Source organism: Lepisosteus oculatus, chromosome 9 (genome assembly GCF_040954835.1).
Source record: "Lepisosteus oculatus isolate fLepOcu1 chromosome 9, fLepOcu1.hap2, whole genome shotgun sequence".
In the NCBI taxonomy this organism is placed as follows: Eukaryota; Metazoa; Chordata; class Actinopteri; order Semionotiformes; family Lepisosteidae; genus Lepisosteus; species Lepisosteus oculatus.
The window spans coordinates 29937665-29952867 of NC_090704.1; the positions used below are offsets into that span (position 1 = coordinate 29937665).

General features: G+C 41.1%; 1 protein-coding gene across 3 annotated transcripts in view; it reads left to right on the forward strand.

The window, feature by feature from the left end:
* patj (PATJ crumbs cell polarity complex component) overlaps window positions 1-15203 on the forward strand; it is a 225057-nt gene that overhangs the window by 5587 nt on the left and 204267 nt on the right. For all 3 annotated transcript variants that reach the window (XM_015356178.2, XM_015356179.2, XM_015356180.2), the window contains exons 4-8: window positions 774-965; window positions 1653-1792; window positions 3871-4057; window positions 11663-11791; window positions 14009-14245. In XM_015356178.2, coding sequence (XP_015211664.2) covers window positions 774-965; window positions 1653-1792; window positions 3871-4057; window positions 11663-11791; window positions 14009-14245 — 885 coding nt within the window. The remainder of the gene's footprint in view (window positions 1-773; window positions 966-1652; window positions 1793-3870; window positions 4058-11662; window positions 11792-14008; window positions 14246-15203) is intronic.

A 15203-nucleotide genomic window follows, 5' to 3' on the forward strand; every position in this document is an offset into this window, starting at 1 on the left:
TCCCTCTATTAAGCGGTGGATGAAATTGGCTCCACTTAATTTTACCCTCTACCCTCTCTAAATTGCTCTCAGTTCTCAGAGGCTGTTTTTTATCCTGTTTTGTAGGCATGGTATTCTCACATTGAAGTGCAGCCCTTTCTGGGGTTCACAGCAGCAGCCACTGTGAGCCAGCTCAGAGCGTATGTGAGCGCAAGAGTAAAATATTTAGAAGACATTTATGCAATTTAATTTACCATGTATTGTATTCACACACTGCAGCATGCTGAGACTAACATCCCTTTGGGAACATGTCTTCAACAACATGGCTGAGTAGGTTGTTCCACGTTCTCACAAAACTTTATGCAAAGGAGTGCCTCCTCTTCCTGGTCTTAAACACATTTCCACATGATTTCCACTCACGGTTCATGTTCATTTCCACTGGATTGGCTTTAGCAGTGCCCATGAGGGGAAAAACAACAGCACAATTTCTGCCGTGAACAGCTTGAATGCAACCTCTCCGTGATACGGACATGTTTGTATTTCTTAGATATATGATGTTGATGAAGTTTTAGCTAAGCAGGCTTTTGGTAGGAAAAAGGACAAACACATAAATAGCAGTAAATATTTAGTTCCTAATGTGCCTGAAAAAATAACTGCCTGATGTGGACACAAATTGTCAGTCTTTTGGTTTCCACACAGACAGTTCCTCGGTGTTGTCTAATAGAGACAGAAAAGGTCTCTCCTCTCCACAGTCTCTCCTCTCCCACAGTCTCTATTGTCTCTCCTCTCCACAGCTGAATCGCCTGCCTCCAGGTACTTCTAGTGACTTTGAGTTTTCCAAGAAGGGCCAGTTGATTCTCAGTGCCAGTCAGCCTGTCGGGAGCGATTATGGATCAGAAAAGCCAACTTCTCCTTTTGGAAATGGATTTTCCACCCCCAGCCATTACGCTGAAGAGTTCTGGAAAAGGATCGAGGCAGCAGCAGAGGTGTTAATTCTTTCTTTGCTACCTCATCTTTAAATACTTAGCCTTGGGCATCCAAAATCCAGTTTGCTTTAGTTGCTTTTGCAGACATTAGAATTTGGTGTTCTTTGTTATTGTGGAATAGTTTTATGATGTTCAAATAAATGACTAAAAACAAAATAAACATGATATAAGTAATTGCCAGTAGTTCATTGGCATCATTTTGATTTAAGGGTTGTTGATTGCCTAATTGACAGGGGACTTGTACAGTTTATACTAATTTGCATACCTTTCTACTGTATATAGAATTTTTCATACTTTAGGTCGTGTAAAGTATATTAGTTTTGTAACTGTTTGTCTGCTCTTATCGGTATTGTAGTTTTTGTGTATTTTTATATATGATCTGTTATTTTGAAAGCTACTGAACTTGCAGATGCCCCCATTATCCAGGTCCTGTGTTATATCAAAACCTGGTTCGAACCATCATAAAAACCTGATCTCAACAGTCGCAATAAAGCCCTTCCAAACTCAAAGCTGGCATAAAGCAACACGTTTCAAATCTTCAGTTGGCAGCCAGGATGAAAATTTTGATGTAGTTCAGGCCCTAGGAATCATCCCTGAGAACTTACAGGCCTTTATCTCTTCATAAAGCATTTTTATGCCCAGTGCTCTGAGTTTTGAAACACTTTGTTTTCTTTCTTCACGTCCTAGGGAAGAGAGGTTGAGCACATCAGCCTCCCGAAGCCTGTCTCTGGGGGCCTGGGCTTCAGTGTAGTGGGGCTGAAACGTGAGGATGTTGGGGAGCATTGCGTCTTCATCAAGCAAGTTCAGCCAGGCAGCATCGCCGATAGGTGAGTGTCGGCCTTGTTCAGCACAGAGGCTGTAGGCCTCTGCAGGTACTGGCCAGTTTGCATTAAAAACTAAAAGCTGGTCTGAAGCTTTTACTGATGCTGTAAATCACTTCTCTGTAGTGCTGGCATCATTTAATCCTCCAAAAGCTATCTTAAGTGGTCTGTATTCAGATGGATGTAATAGAAACAGACAATATAATTTCATCCACTGAAAGGAACTTGAATGTTGGTAATGTAAGGCTCCCATTGTGTTGTTAATGATTCAGAGGAAAAAATAAATAGAAGATTATAATGTGTCACAGATACACAAATTACCATAGACAGATCTCCTTTTGTATGTAGGTTTCATAATTAAGTGAAACATATGCACAATGTTTGACAACTTTGAGCTGACTGAGAAAGCAGCATCAGGGATTCAGTTTTCAAGAAATGTCAAAAGAAAGGGAGGTCACTTGCTTAAGTAGTAGATTGGATGTTGTCATAAATCTTTGTGCTTTCAAAAGTATAGGTGTTTAAGTGACATAGATTTAGTTCCTCTTTTTCTAGTTAACTGTTTCTTTACTGTATATTATTGGATTGCCTTTTGCTTTATTTTCAAGAGGTCTAATGTCACACACTTCTGAATTGACCCTTTGACCCCTTCCAGAGTAACAACAGAATAAATTATGGCAATACATACATTGTGGCAATAAAGTATTCTGGTCCTGCCCGAGTTTCATGTGTGATGGATCGCTGAATTATTACCATGTCTGTGCTGGAAACTGGTGTCATTGGGAAGATAAAAAACAAAGAAAAGTTGGTCTTCATAGAGGTGTCAGCAGGGCTCCATCTTTGTAAAAGAGGCAGCATCTGAAAAGGCAGAAGAAGCTATTAAATTAGTTCAGTTAAGACAGAAATGAGCTGATCTGGAATGAAAACCTGCAGATGATGATAATAATAATAATAATAATAATTGCTTACACTTATATAGCGCTTTTCTGGACACTCCACTCAAAGCGCTTTACAGGTAATGGGGACTCCCCTCCACCACCACCAGATGACCTGGCCCTTTGCGTTAAACACTCTTCTCATAAGCCATTGAAAGGAGTGATATGAAGATCCCTGCCCTTGCATAGATTCAAACACAAAATGATGTAGCATGCAAGTTTCCACAAAGCCACCCCACTGCTTTTCTGGTTGTGGTTATTTAGGCTTCTGAAATAAAATCTGTGTAGCTGAGAGTCCTACATTATTCCAACATTTGCTAGTGTTTTTTTGTGGATGGCTTTAAATACTCCCTGTATGACATCATTTATGAGTAACAATGTGAAAACAACACAGTGGTCTGGAGGTGAGTGCACATCTTGAGTCCTGGGACTCCATGGGAATCATTCTGTGTGGAGTTTGCATGTTGCATGTGCTCCCCATCCATTCTGTGATCATGGGATGTTCTCTGGGCACTCTAGTTTACACCCACATGTCCAGAGACATTCTGGCTGGCTTTAATTGGTGTCTCCAGATTGTTTCTGTTAATGAAGCGTTTGTGAGCTCTGTGATGGACACGTCCTGTTTAGGTAGTAGTGCCCTGTGCTTCAGGGATAAAGGCTCTGTGCTGCCGTTACCTGGAATATGTGCCTTTCTACTAATGTGTAGATGGATGGAGAAAATAGGAACACAGCTAACATGCATGCAGCATTTTAAAAGCTAATCTAAACGGTAATCTTTGCACAATTGATGAAGTGATCACCTTAAAAATATTATAAATACTTTTATGTAACTAATCATTTCCTTCCTTGTGAGAATAAGTAGATTTGGATAGACTTTCATTAAAAGTACTTATTAAAGTGTATAAAAGTGCATTCTTATAAGAAATGGCCAAACTATTTTTAGTACTGGATCTTTAATCCAAGATAAATATTTTAAACTCTAAATATTAAATCAAAAACATTGTAATAAGAATAACCTCAAACTTAAATGCATATTTTTTCAAGGCCTTGCTCATGATTTTCTCATTTAGCTCTCTGATCATTTCAAGCTCTTTTCCACGGTTTGACAAGGCGCTGGAGGAAAAGGAATAAATCTACGGTGTGTGATTGCAGGGATGGGAGGCTGAAGGAGAACGATCAGGTCCTGGCCATCAACGGCACCCCTCTGGACCAGAACATCAGTTACCAGCAGGCCACGGCCCTGCTGCAGCAGTGTGCGGGCACCATGCAGCTCGTGGTGGCCAAGGAGCCAGCCAGGAGCCATGGAGGAGGTCCGGACTTCATGGAGCACACTCGGAGAGTAAGAAGTCACAATATTTTTATAGTATAGCATGCAAGGAGCTCATACATCTAATGAAATAAGATGATAAACTCCTCTTGCATAGCAGTGAGATCCACCAGGCTTTAACACAGTGTGGTCTCTTACGTAAGGCAACATTAAATGCATGATATTTTAGGCTTGTTTACATTTGCAAAGATAGAGGTGTGATATTGTGATTTTAACACGATTGCTTTCCTGTCAGATTATTAGTGCATATGATCTGGGAAGGATCAAACTGCAATGCAATAGGAATCTAGTTCATTAATTGTATCGGGATCTAGCGCTTATAGTAATCATCTTTGAGGGAATTGATGAGAGTAGTATTACCATCTTGTATCGTGATCGCAGAAGCCTAAGCAAGGCTGGGCCAAGTCAGGGTCAGTACTGGGATGTGTGACCTTTAAGGAAAACCAGTTTGTTGCTGTAAGCAGTGTTAGTGGACCAGTAAGTGACGCTCTTTCTTCCTTACCAGAATTTCCAAAACTAATGCTGGTTGTTTCTGGGGACAAATATGAAGATAAGACGTTATTCAGTGTAACCTGACACATTAAAGATCATTAAAGATCCTATGGCACCGTTCTTATGAACAGGGGTGTGAACCCCAGTGTTGTGGCTAAATTCTGCTTCAGGTTTGTGTAATCTGGCCTCCGTAAATTTACCCCTTACAAGTAGGTCTAGTAATTTCTCACTTCTCCACTTGATCTGCTGTGTACTGCTGTTTAACCCGGTGCGTGATGCAGTGGTGGATGAGCTGAGTCCCATCCTGACTGTAAAACACTTTTGGATGTTTTGGGATGTAAAGTTCTATCTAAACACCACAAGGAATTATGTTTGATCAATAAAAAATTGATCTGTTTTCTGCTGTGAAGGCAATTAAAAAATCCGGTGAACGTGCCTTGGCAGCTATATGGCATACAAAACTGAATTGAAATGTAACGTGAATATGTTAGAGAAGTATCAAAAGAATTTGCTTATTTTTCTTGACTGAAGTCGGCACAGTGGTTAGGACTGTGGCCTTGAAGCGCTGGGTTATCCATGTTAGCGCTTGCAGCGCTAGGATACGACCTGCGTGGAGTTTGCATGTTCTCCCTGTGTTCACGGGGGTTACCTCTGAGCGCTCCAGTATCCTTACACAGCCCAAAGACATACTGGAAGGTTAATTGGCTTCTGGGAAAATTGGCCCTGGTGTGAGTGTGTGTGTTTTTATGTCATCCTGTCCAGGGTGTACCCTGCCTTGTGCCAGTTGCTTGTGGGGATAGACTACTATCTATCACGAATAAGCCTGTTAGTAGTAAACCTGAATTTTAGACATAATGGGATCAGATAAATGTGTACTGTTGTTACAGTAACTCTTTACAGCCAGATCCTTTATGAGTAGATCACCTGAAATATGCAATATTATCTTATGATTTATTCCATACAGCAGAATTTATTTTATATCAAAACTGAAAACCAACATGAGGTTATGTTCTGCCCAGACAGTTCTGTAAATTCCCTTGCAGAAATGGTAAGTCCTACATATTTCGAATTATTTTTTCAAATGTAATAGTGGGCCTTTAGAGTAGCTCCGTCGTAAAAGACCTGACTTAGAGAACAGGCTGGTTTCTACACTCCCAAGAACGCTGGGCTGAATTCTAGGCGGTGGCTGAACACCACAGGACATAGCTGGACCGAAGATGGCTAGTCTTTCCAGGGCTTGGCAAACAACAGTTACCCCCGTGACTTGTGAAGCAGTTCTGAGCTTACAGCACTACACATTGTAGCTGATGCTCTGGCTGTGTGATCGGTGCTGTGTGAAGAGAAGCAGAGGCCCCTCATGTGCCTGTTTCGGGAGAAGCTTACACACTATCACTATGAATGCTGGAACTGTGAGCCGTGTATATCCGCTGTTAGTAATGTCAGACTGGGGCTGGCGCAGGAAAAATAACAAGCAGTTCCGGAAACAGAAACCATTCCAGAAAACAATCTTGTTAATTCGAAATGTGCCTCTTGCCACAGATTCATGCTGTGTTTTTGTTTTCGACAGTTTCCATTCCTGGTGAGGTGAGGTTTTATGGGCTTGTGTAAAGGAGAGCTCTGGCTTCTGTTAATATGGTATGGCCTTTCTCTCACAGAAAGCCAAGCCCTCTCATACGGGGAACAGTTCCACACTCTGCACAGTCACAGTTACAGTATGATAAGATTCACAAATCGCTCCCCGAAACTACCCCCCTTCTAGGAGCAACGAGGAAAACAAGCCCTTTACACAGAAGCATATGTCACTCATTGAAGTGAAGGGGTCAAAAAGGCTCTCTCTTCACAGAAAGCAAGATTTTCTCACTCCGCTGGGAACTGAACATCTCCCAGATACAAACCACAGCCCCTCCCCCATGCCATCATTTTTTCAGATGCCATTTTATTATGGAAAGCTGCAAAAATATTTGTCTATTTAAATCGCAGCTCTTCATGGACCGCAGGGAGTGCCCCGTGGCTAAAAGTGCAGGTTTCTCAGATCACTACATCTGGGCTCTTTCCTGACATGCCAAGTACGTCTGATGGTTTTGCAGGACGTGGCCTCAAACCCTCAACAAATATCTTGAATCGTAATTATAGAGCACAGAAATATTAGACGCATTTTGCGTGTGGTACTTTGCTTGAGACACCTATCCTATGAGGAATAATCAGACTGTTAGATTGCCGTTCCCAGCTGAGCAGTGTTCTCGGAAAAAGAACATCTTGTTGAATTACTGTTATACTCAGGAGATGGCTTTCTAGTTAACAGCTTTTGATTTTGGACAGGAGGATGTTGTGTATAGGAATTCCCAGATAATTATTTTACAGGCTGGGGTGTGAGTGAAGAAAAAAAGAATCTGCTCAAAATTCAAGTTTTTCTAAACATATTTTAATCAGCTTCAGACAGGATAGTCTACAGTATGTGTTTGGAGCCACGCTCCTAATTTCTGTCACTGTTTTTCCCTCATGGTAAGACTTCCGTGTTCATAAACAGTATTGATTTTCTCAAAGAAAATAAAAAAAATTGGCACGTCCAACAAAATAACTTTTTTTGTGAAGGGGGGGGGGTCGGTTTGTGAATTGCCAAATTAACTGAACTTGGCAGGGTATGCTTAATCCAACTGTTTCAGTTAAAGAGTACAAACAGAAATAAGTAACAAACAGTTTCTTAACTCAGAATAGCTTTTTAGCTTTTCTCAAAAAAGGTGAATCACTCTAGGGATAACATTTTGCCTCCTGGGGGACCAATATAACCCCTCGCATTTTACCTTATTATGCCGAAGGGAAAAGAAGCAAAGGAAGAATCACATCATATACAAAGTCTTGAGGAACTTTAGTTACTGTAGTTGACCTCTTTACTCAATCTTGATAATTGCATTACATATACTATTCAGCAAAACCAATATAGCTAGACATCAATGATTTTAAAACATTTTATTGCAGTACAAATTATGTGCTTAGAAATTGGGTATTTTATGGATGACTGGGTTAGAACCTTTTCTGGGCTCACATATCACTTGCTGAGGCTTGAAGTATATCGCATGTAATGATGTGTTGTTTATAGCAGGAGGCTCAAAAACACGGCCTGTTACTGCCCTGAGCAAATCCACAGTTCAGACCTGTGCATGGCCTAGTAATCGCAACAAGCACTATTATAGCGTCGCAATGTAATTCTTGACTGTACTGTGTCCATCTGTCCACTAGATGTCAGTCTTAGAAATGTGGGCCTCTTCTGAAGTATCGATATTCAGAAAACTGGAAGTTGCCAAAATATTGGCAAAAACTGGAAGTTACAGAAAGGGAAGTACATAAGAATGCTTACAAAGGAGAGGATGATGTTTGTCTTGCTTAGCCCATTTGGTAGTTAGTAGTTCATTGATCAAAGGATCTCATCCAGGTGTTTCTTGAAGTTCAACTTCAACACCAAAGCTGGGTAGGTTGCTGCATTCTCCTGCAATGCTTTTGGTAAAGATGCATCTCCTATGTGTTTGTTTATTTGTGTGTTTATCTCCTATTGTTTATGTATTCCCAAAATGGCTGAGATTGTAGGGCCCAATAGGAAAGCTGTTTTCAGCCATATCAGTCTCCAAACAAGGCTGCTATCTGCAGACTTGGCCTCTCTAAAGATACTGATGAGCAGCTCATTGAGAGAAGCAGAGCTGTGTGTGCTTTGCGCGTCTCTATTGATGCGAGTACCAATTTGGCAGAAAGTGCACAGTTTGCTATATTTGTGAGAGGTGATGATGAAAGCTATGCTTTTTTCTGCTAAGTTTTATCTACAGTCTGTGGTGGAGCAACAGTGAGTGAACTTTTCTTGGAGTTGATTAACTTTGTCCCTGTACATGTTTAGCCACCAAATGTTGAACAGATTCAATCCAAAATTTAAGAATTGTTTTTGCAGCGCTTACACAGACTGTTACATTGCATTAAAACATGTATTGAATCATCTTTAAGCAGAAATACGCAGGGATTGGGTCTCAGCTCACACTGAAAAATCAGCACTTAAGCCACTGTAGTCATTACAAAATGTTGTAAACATTTAACAGTCCCGAAACAAGAACCAAAATAACAAGGTCTTTCTCTATACATTATAGATGTGTGTGTAGTAATGCTGTTTTAAAGAAATTCTTTGAACTTATAACAGAAGTGAATCATTTCATGGAGGAGAATAAAATGCCTGTATCAGAATCTGAAGGTCAGAAAAAGACAAACAAGCTCAACATTCTTAACTAGAAACCTCAAGGTCAAAGCCAGCTGGTGACTGAAATGTATGACAATGTAAGAGCATTCATAACAAAATTAAAACTGGAAAAATCAGATTTCCCTAGCTAATCTGGCTGGTGTCCCTGCACGTCAGTTACTTATGGGGGAGCTTGACTCTCAAATTAAGTTCAGTGGTGCTGAATGCTCTACGAGCTTGACGTGTTGCAGGAGTATTTTATATACTTCTTTCGGAGAGCTTTGATATGTTTGCTTATCCACTTACTATTGACGTGGAAACATTTGCACCAGGCAAGACTGTCACAATTTTGCCATCACAAATCTTTGCAGGACCTTTACTAAAGCCATGTCCATGTTTGGGAATTCATGTTTGGAACACATTTTTTCCCTCACAGTGCACACAACGTCAAAATGCCAGACATGACGGATGCACAACTTTCAGTAATCTTAAATGTCTCAACTGCTTAGTTCTTGAAGTGCCACACTAACAACCTAACAGAATAAAGGCGTTGCCAGATGTCTGGCAAACACAGGTGGCTATCTTGCCCACAGAAATTGCTTAGAGTTTTTTTTTTAATCTGTGAAACCTCTCATCAGTGACACCTGGAGAACTTGAAGATACTGGCTTTAAGGTCACATGAGACTCCTGGTTTACAGTCTTCATGTGCAGTTATGCCTTCTGAGGTGGTTTGTCATCTTTTGTGTTCATGTTTAGATTAGTAAAGGAATACAAGAAAGTGTTGTATGTCTCAATCTTAGTGGTCACTACTGTAAAACAAAAACCAAAAGTATTTTTCACTGTGTGTAGAAGGGAAATTGGAGAAAAGTACTATGATCACACATGATGTTATGGAAATTTCTTCAGAACAGTGCCTTTCCACAATCCCGTTCAAGGAGTCCAGCAAACCATGGAAACACCCCCTGGGTTTTGTAAGAATAGTGACAGCACCATTCTGAGGCATACAGTATGTAAGAAGAACCCATGATCTTTGATCTTTTGACCCTTGCCTTAAAACCAGACACACCTGTTAGAATGGCTATCATTTGGCTCATGTTCGTTACTCTGATGAGACAAGATCTGAACCTTGCTGAGTATCACTGGGAAATCATGGATTGTGTTCTGTAAGGCTATCTCAAGATGCTAAGACTGGGCTGCATAGACTGCCACAAGCCACGCTCAGATTGGCACTGTCAAAGTATCTATTCCACATGGTCATTGCTGCAAGGGCCTGTCATATCTGAAGCTAGCATCTATAGCTGACTTTCTGCAGGCAAGAGTGCATGAAAGCAAAGGGTGTATTTACTGTTATTTCGGTTGTCATTATAGTAAGTAAATGTTCCTGAAAATCCTCTTGATAAGTAAATTTGCGGTTGGTAATCTTAAGGCCTTCTGGCAAAAATAGCATTAGGAGAACTGAAGTTATGATTCCACCAGTTAAAATCCCTCATTTATTTCAGTTATAATATGGTAAAACAATAACATCAGAGTAAATGTAGATCAGGTCATGTGGCGTGTACTTATGATCCACATACTGTTTGAGAGCTTAAATGACATTTCTGTTCCACGTCTTACACCTGCACATTGTATGAATTGTAGATTAGTTTACGCCTAATGACTGACCAACAGCACTTTTACTTAGTCCTTCACACAACTTATCAAGCACTTTAATTTTTCTTTCAAGCAGATCATGGATCTAGGTCACTTAGCAATGCTGGCCTCTTCATCCTTTCTCATACGCTTAGGAGCCATGTTAATAAAAATTGCGGTTATCTCTACTGCCAATGGTGGGTGACTGAGAAAGGTTGAGATCAGACATGTGGTAGCTCTCACTTCTCTTCTTGTAAAAAGAACTCTCCCACCAGCAACCATCACAACTCGTAGATCTGTCTACTTTTTGGATACTCAAGATCTGGGGGATTGCGAAAGGCGCAATGGGATACAGAAAATCTAAAGTGCATAAATTACATTTGCATTTAGCAAAGGATAACTGTACTTGTAATTGATTGCATTACTATGGATCACTAATAAAAAGAATGCGCAATGAAGAAAAAAAAACAATATAGACGATTTTATGGCCAAACGCATGAAATATAGGAGAGGGAATACAATACATCAAGATGAGACAACTAATTAGTGTAACAGAACCTACAAGCTTTCTTTTAATAAAACCCAACAGGCGTTGATGTTTCGGTATGTATTAAGGACTTTAATGGTGCAGTAAAGTGGTTCCCAGATCTCTGGCACCTCTGCGTTAGTAAAGTTCTGTTTGTCTTTCTGTTTGTTCTTTTTTACACTACTCAGAATCATTAGGCACAAATTAATTTCACATTGAGGCCATGTGTTAAGGGTAGTTGCTTTGGTTAACAGCCTGTCCTGATGGTTGTAAGCTGTTAAACACAGATTGTGGCAGCTGAGTTCAGATAATCTCTTCTTCAGTCATTTTCCCCTTCATAGAATAGACTGCTATGTCCTAATGTCAGGCAGATCTGAATGAAGCAAGTACAAGAATGTATGTTTTGGGAAACGGTTTTGATGATGACTGAGGGGATTAGCACTTAAGGGTGAGGAATGGCTCTAAGAAATTGCATTGATTTATGAGCTCTCCATGGGAGGGAAGGAAAAAAAATGCTTCTCCTGGCCCAGGAGAAAAGGAATTTTACACACAGCTGTTATTTCAAGTTTTAATTATTGGTCTTAATCACATTCAAAGTTTTTTTTTTAAATTAAAATATGATAATTGTAGAAGAGCAATGGTGTGACAATTGTGTTTGTACAGAAAAGAATCGCTGAACAAACTCTTCACGGTCAACCATGCTTTCACTCATGGGGGTTCCCGAGCAAATGTTGTACGTGCTGTGTCTCTGTCACAGGTTGAGTGGGGGCATGTGGAGGAGCTCGAGCTGGTGAATGATGGGTCTGGCCTGGGATTTGGAATCGTGGGAGCCAAGGCCACCGGAGTGGTGGTCAGGACCCTCATTCCTGGAAGTGTGGCTGATCGGGTGAGTCCTGTCTTCTGGCGACGACGCACAGAACTCCTCAGCACAAATGCTTGGTAAAAGGGCTAGTCCCAGAACATTATACTGCTGGGAACGTGTTCCTTGGCAGGGATAAACCATGCATAATTATTTTGTCTAATTTAAATTTCATTTCTTTGAAATGTAATAACAAAAAAAAATTATCCTCAATACATTCTCATCTGTATTTCTTCTAAGTGAGGTGCTTAGCATGTTGGAATTATTCTGGGCACTCATTCATTTACAGAAGTCTCCTGAGATCACATACCGTGCATGCAGTATTTTATCACAGGGGTAAAGCATTAAGACTGGTTACAAAGAAGCTATTAGACAACACAAGTTTTCCTGTTACTTGTTCATATCTTTAGAAGGTTTGGTATCCAGGTATGTCTAAAAAGGAGAAATCTTCCACATTTGTCCTGGAAGGGTAATCACTGAAGTATCCAATATGATGGAAGATTCACTTTACATGTTATCCATTGTTCTAAACATACAAAATGGAGTCAATTTTTTTATTCAGCTACCTCCAGACGCACAACATTATTATCTTTTTCAAGACACTGATTAGCCTAGTGCTAGTGGCAGTAATTGCTGATATCTCCAGGGAGTTGTGGAGGAAGTTTAAGGCATCTACAGTGAGCACGTACTGTATACCATGGGCATGAGGAAGGGGCTGATCTTGCTTAAAGATAAGGTAACACTGATTAGGATTCAAAACAACTTTCACTTCAAAACTGAAAACGTTGGATGCGTGGAATAAAACAGTACCATGTACCTGTAAAGACCCACAGTGAGCTGGAGCTGTGCTAACAATGTTGAGACCGATTTCCAGGGTCAAAGTGAAGTAATATTAGCTGAAATAGTAACAAACATACTGTACCTTCCTGGGTAAGTTAGGTATTGTTTTGACAGCCTGCAGTACTCTACACTACTTACTTGGTGGAAGCTGTTTTTAATGAAGCTGAATCAGTGTTTTTAAAACAAATGAAGACAAAATTAGGATTCAATTTGTCGTTTTATGCCTGTTTTGCACAGGGACATGCTGCTTGATTCTTATAAAATCCATTCGATGGTAGAAGAATCTTTTTTTTTAACCTTTTTTACCCGGAGTCTCTGGTAAAAAGCATGTTCTGATGGACCCCTCCTGGTTCCCATTGAGCCTTTCAAAGCCAGAAACAAAATGCTTCTTGTTTAATAGCACAGTGCAGAGTTTTACACATCAGTGGACCTCATGCTCCAAAAAAGCTGTCCGAATTGAGGCTTTGTTACTGCTGACATTTTCATTTTAATTGTTTCATAATGGTGTTCTGGCTCCACAAAGCACTTGGTCTTCAAAACACCCCTGCAGTACAACTGATGCAAACATAGTGTTTGTTCTTTTTTCATGCAGCTTGCGTTCTCTTCCTCATACTTGAACTTGTCAGTGCAGTAGCGGTAGAATAATTTACCAGCCCAACAGACCTGCATGCAAATCTACCTGAAGTCAAGTGAGCATGACCAGCTCAGACTAATGTCTGGAGACTTCTGGTTGTAAAGAGTCCTTTCCTTCATTCACACATCATGGAAAAGTGGAAATGAGTTTTTTAACACCCTGCTATTTTCATATTGTATATGCCGATTTCTGCTTGGTTTTAAGACATGGTATAATGAATGTTCAAGTAATCTGCAAAGATATACGTACTGTATGATTTATACCAGAGTTTTTATTGGCAGACAATATTTAATGCACTTAATAACCTTGTTTCAGATGCAACAGGAATTGACTAGAAATACACACTTACAATGTCAACGATGATAGAAGGATTTACACTGTTGACATTATGCAGAGCATCATTTGTGTGTTCAGATTGTATTCATGGACATCATTTTGTGCTTCTAAGCAAAGGGGAATTTCAGTATTCAAATCGGAGGTGGTCAGATATGAGATTATCTCCTGGTCATTTCCAGTGCAGGATTTCTCCAGCCTGTTACAACTGCAGTTTTCCTTTAGTTACACATGTAAAGAGATCTAATGAACGGTTTGGGATTGGTTATGAAGGGAAGGTGGCTCGTGTAGGAAGATATCTTTGTATGTAAATTGAGAGAATAGGTGAAGTTCACTTAGATTAAGTCGCAGATAGTGTGCAGTCGAAGGAGAAAGGAAATGCCGGTCTGGAGATTGTGCAGCTCGCGCTCCCTGTTAAGCCATGCTGCGTGTTTCAGGACGGGAGGCTTCGCACAGGAGATCACATCCTTGCCATCGGGGGCACGGATGTCCAGGGTCTGTCCAGCGACCAGGTGGTGAAGGTGCTGCAGAGCTGTGGCAGCCGGGTGCAGATGGTCGTGGCCAGGGACCCCCTGGGCGACGCGCGCCCCAAACCCCCGGCCCCTGCGGCCGCACCCGTGTCTGCCCTTCCGCCCATCCCGCCCCGTGGACAGGGCGAGCCAGACGCCCAGCAGGTAAGGCAGTGTGTTGGACAGAGCTGGGCTCCCCGGCCGCGTGCGGAGGTGTCTGACAGATCGTTGGCCTGGGCAGTGAACTGTGCATCGGCGGTGACAGCAGGAGCTCAGTTTGGCTGGCTCATCTAGAGGACGGATGTGTCATAACGTTACTGTGCTCAAGACGGCACACTATGCGCATGACGGAGCAGGGTCCAGAATCAGGGTGACCTCCTGGTCACGCCATCTTCTCCATCATCACACCACCTGGCACCCTGATTTCCTGTCTCATTCTATTTAAAATGTCGTGTGCTGGGCTGTTTTCCTTTGAAGCTTTGAGCGATGCACAAACTCCACTGCTGTTGAGTGCTCTCGTGAGCTAATCCCCTCACATGAAGGCACTTGGCTTGAGAAATATAATTAGTGATCATATTTATGGAGCTCTTCTGTCTTCGATAGCCTAGTTTGAAAAATTTTACATTCATTGCTCAATTAAACATGCTACTTTTTGTTTATCTACAGATTCTTATCTTGTGTGGTTGTTTATATTACTAGTCTCCAATTTTCTGAAGTGATATTTCTCTCAGTTGTAGTTTGCATGCATGAGAAAGAACATCTCTGTTACAAGTAATAGGCTTATTCCATGCTGAAAAGAGGAGAAAGCAAAAGCAATGTTTCGGCCTGTTGTTGTGTTTTCTTTCTTCGCTTTTCAGCATGGGATAAGCCTATTTACTTGTTTCTTTGCAGCCTATGCACACTGACGCATATACCCACCTGAACTATCTCTATAACAGTGTATTTCAGGGTTTGCTTAGCTATGAAAGGTGTGCTTGAATCTTGGTCTAAGCAATGTGGAAAAATGAAGGCCTCAGAGCAAAGGGACTCTTTCGGTGTACAAACTGAGTGCTGTAGTGCTGAACGCTGATGGGCTTGGGTGTGTTTAATTCATCACAGCAGTGGTCCCTGTAACTCACCAGCC